A 4,345-nucleotide genomic window follows, 5' to 3' on the forward strand; every position below is an offset into this window, starting at 1 on the left:
ACTTACTGCAGTAACTATTTCTCAATATGTTATGTTGCATATAAGAAACTAATATAATTTTGTTATACATCATTTATATCTCAATTTTAAAAAAGACAATGTTCTCAACTTACTAAACATGAAAGCCACTATAATCAGTCTGAAGTCATTTCTGTGAAAGTTGTTGATTTGATAGAATGCGAAATCTCGTTACCTTGGAATTTGTGTTTAGATTTGTAGCAGAAAACCTCATTAGCCCTAGGTCAATATTGTTTGCAAATAATACTTTTGATCGCTAATAATGTTCTAAAAGAGAACTTCACGTAATTAAGAAAGCACGATAATGAAAACAAATAATATCCACTATATAAAAGAGGCGTTTAAAATGAATCTGTCGTTTACTTATCTGAACTTCTCTTTCATTTTTAGAGACATATTTCTTTGTTCCAGTTAAGCAATTAAACATTATAGAACATGCCCAGGAGAAAAGTTTTAACCTGGCTGCAGTGTTGTTTCTTTGTGACTAACCACTGAGACAATCTGTCCACTTCCTCTCTGCTGTAACAGCTCTGGTTAATTTCACCTTCCTCATTATTTTTTCTGCTCTTTATACCTGTTTGTGTGGTGCCTCCAGGGTGTTTGGAACTCTTGCATTTGACTTACATGTTCTAAAATGCTTTCTGTATTTTTACCTTCTTCCCTTTAATAAAATCCTGTTATGTAGCATCTTGTCTATAATGATACTTGCCGTGTTTCTTAAGCAACCTTTCTTTAAATTCTATCAAGCATACAAAAAAGGTCTTTAATTATTTTCCTGTAGAAATTCTTTTTCTGAGTCTCTTCTTCATTCCACTTACACGTTTTGATATATCTATTGTGCCGTAGTGTATATTTTTAATTAATAAACTTTACTTTTTAAAGCAGCTTTAGGTTCACAGCAAAACTGAGCAGAAACACAAATATTTCCTGTAATACCCCTGTCCCCCCACACAGACAACCTCCCCCACCAGAGTGATACATCTGTTACAGTCAGAGGAACCTACACTCACACATCATTATCTCCCGAATATACTTTTCATTAGGCTTCACTCTTGATGTAGTGCATTTTATGGGTTTGACATGTATAAGGTCATGTATCCACAACGGTAAGAACATACGGAAGTGCTTCCTGCTCTAAAAATCCTCGGTGCTCTGCCTATTCATTCTACCCTCCACACTGACCCTTGGCAAACACTGATGTCGATCTGTCCATTCTTTTGCCATTTCCAGGATTCATATAGTTCCAATCACATGACAGGTAGCTTTTTCAGATTGTCTTCTTTCACTTAATAATATATAGTTAAGTTTCGTGCATGTCGTCTTTTGGCTTGATAGCTCATTTTTTTTTTTTTTTTTTAGTGCTGAGTAATAGTCCATTGTCCACATAAATCACAATTTATTTATCTATTCACATATGGAGGGACATTTTGGTTGCTTCTGAGGGTTGGCAAGTATGAATAAAACAGGTATAAACATCCATATGCAGCCAACATGTGCTTGGAAAACATAATTTTTTTTTTTTGTGGTGTTAAACCATGTTTTAAAATGTCTTTTCCTAGGCTTTCATTTATTTATTTATTTTTCTCTTTTTATCAAACAAGTTCCTTGGTTCTGGATCCAATAACTTCCCACTTATCAATTTTTACTTTATCAATGTTATTGTTCAGTCCCTTAGGTTTTATGGAAAATGTTTTGTGTTCTGGCCAATAGGTGCAGTAACAAGTAATTATGTTTTCAGCGTCCTGAGTTATTGATTCTTACTCTGTGTTAACCTGGTATTACTATTATATGTAATATCAATTCAGGAGAATTGATCACCAGGAGCCACTTTAAAACAGATTCTATTATACAGATTTTTTGTTGATCAGGTGATTTCTGTATGCCTCTAAGGATGTATAAGTGAATATTCTATCATAAAGTTATTCACAATGCTGTAAAGTCATTATTTTAACTTTAGATTTCAATTTGGTCACTTGTGTAGAATGTATATCGCTGACTGGCATATAAGTCCAGGATTTTTAATAGAATTATTATTAAAATTGTTTTGCAATTATAATTCACTGACTGAATAGTGTTGCCTTGTTTGCTTTGGCCCAGACAGTTTCTTCTGCTGACATCCCTATCACATCTCCTTAGTATTCCATAAAATTAAGTTTTCAATTGATTCTGGTATTTGGGAATTTGGAGGCATTCAGCTATTCCTTTAAATTTCTTTCTAATTCCTCTTTCTTTAATGATTTCCATTCATGTTAGTAATGAATATAAACTCTAAGAAATATTTCTTAGCTGCTTTAGTGACATCCAGACCATTTTTATATAAAAATGCTTACTTATATGTTTCCTCAAATTAACTTGATGCAGGGCTCCATACCAGGATCTTGGGATTGAACATAGGAGCAATGACGGTGTAAAATAGAGCAAATATTTTGTCCTCAGGGAAAGTGGCTGGAGGTCGGAGGTAGGCAAAGATTGAAGGCCCAAAAAATAAGATGACCACAGTGATATGAGACCCACAGGTGGAGAGGGCTTTGTGTCTTCCCTCAGCTGAGTGATGTCTTAGACTAAACAATATAATGACATAAGAAGCAAATAAGACAATAAAGGTAACTAGGGTGACCATACCTGAATTGGCAACCACAAGGACCCCAGTGACATAGGTATCAGTGCAGGCAACTTTCAGCAGAGAGAAGATATCACAAAAGTAGTGATCAATTTCATTAGGACCACAAAATGGCAATTGGATTGTTATCAATAATTGAGGAAGAGAATGGAGAGCCCCACCAGCCCAAGCAGCTAAGACTAGGAGATGGCACCTTGTCCTGTTCATGATAAGCATGTAGTGGAGAGGTTTGCAGATGGCAGCATAGCGATCAAAGGCCATGACTGTGAGGGTAAAGACCTCAATGCCGCCAAAGAAGTGCACAGCAAAGACTTGTAACATGCAATCACCATAGGAGATGGTTTTTGTCCCCCCTAGTAGGTCAGCAATTAACTTGGGTGTAACCGTAGATGTGTAGCAGATGTCCATGGAGGATAAATGGATGAGGAAGGAGTACATGGGTTAGTGATAAAGAGGACTGCATTGAATCGAGACAAGGATCAGAAGGTTTCCTGCCAACAGGGCAACGTACAAGAATAAGAAGAGCACAAAGCAAAATATTTGAACGTTCCGGTCATATGAAAGTCCTAGAAGTATGAATTCTGAGATGTTTCTCTGCCTTTCCATATACTTGAGTTTGCTGTATGTTAACACACAAATGAGTATGTATCCGAAGGAAATAAACAGAAATTTGGTGAAAACTTAACAGTATGAACTCAATGATATAAAATTTACTAAAAGTGGGGCTCCTGGGTGGCACAGCGGTTTAGCGTCTGCCTTCGGCTCAGGGCGTGATCCCGGCGTTGTGGGATCAAGCCCCACATCAGGCTCCTCCGCTATGAGCCTGCTTCTTCCTCTCCCACTTGCCCTGCTTCTGTTCCCTCTTGCCGGCTGTCTCTATCTCTGTCAAATAAATAAATAAAACCTTTTAAAAAAATTTACTAAAAGTAGATTGACAGGAATATCCTATCAATATTAATTATTCTTAATTTTTTTTAGATCTTATTTATTTATTTGACACAGGGAGACACAGCAAGAAACGGAACACCAGCAGGGGGAGTTGGAGAGGGAGAAGCAGGCTTCCCACTGTGCAGGGAACTTGATGCAGGGCTCCATACCAGGACCTTGGGATCATGTCCTGAGGGGAAGGCAGAAGCTTAAGGACTGAGCCACTCAGGTGTCCCTTATTCTTAATTTCTTAAATTAAGCCATTTTGTATTTTTAAGTCTTTTATTCTATAGAAGCATTGTGGAATAATTTAATACTGGGAATAATGGGAATGGTTATATTTGTTAATTCTACTGGTAATGAGTTTTAAATATTTAAATGATATTCTGAAAATTAAAGACTATTCATTATTATTAGTTATATTATTTAGATAAGAAAGAAGATTTGTAAAAATTGTTCCAACTCAAAAAATGTTTTGTTCCATATATCTTAAATATTTGTGGCTAATACATAATGTCCATTATCCTATTTTCAACATTTTCTGGTCAAATTCCATGAATTATCTGGGACTGAATCCTCAGGAAATGCAAATGTACCAGCCTGAACTGCTAATGGTTAAGTTGTGTAAAGCACACTCTTTTTTTGCTATGTGACCCAACATTGCCAATGGGTCATACTAAACCAATGGAATCACTGTTATTTAAAAAAGCAAAGAATGGTGAAAAAGTATACAGCAAAATAAAAAATATCAATTCATGACTGAAATTGTGGAAAATAATT

The 4,345-nt window shown here is 35.9% G+C and overlaps 1 protein-coding gene across 1 annotated transcript; it reads right to left on the reverse strand.

The window, feature by feature from the left end:
* Positions 1–2,389: 2,389 nt before the first annotated feature.
* LOC100470480 (olfactory receptor 4P4-like) lies at positions 2,390–3,244 on the reverse strand (the record flags this gene model as incomplete). Its single annotated transcript, XM_011217780.2, is given in 1 exon segment — positions 2,390–3,244. A coding segment is annotated over 1 exon segment (855 nt), but the record flags the coding sequence as incomplete, so codon positions are not given.
* Between the last annotated feature and the right edge of the window lie 1,101 nt (positions 3,245–4,345).

This window comes from Ailuropoda melanoleuca, unplaced genomic scaffold, assembly GCF_002007445.2.
Source record: "Ailuropoda melanoleuca isolate Jingjing unplaced genomic scaffold, ASM200744v2 unplaced-scaffold4728, whole genome shotgun sequence".
Classification (NCBI taxonomy): Eukaryota; Metazoa; Chordata; class Mammalia; order Carnivora; family Ursidae; genus Ailuropoda; species Ailuropoda melanoleuca.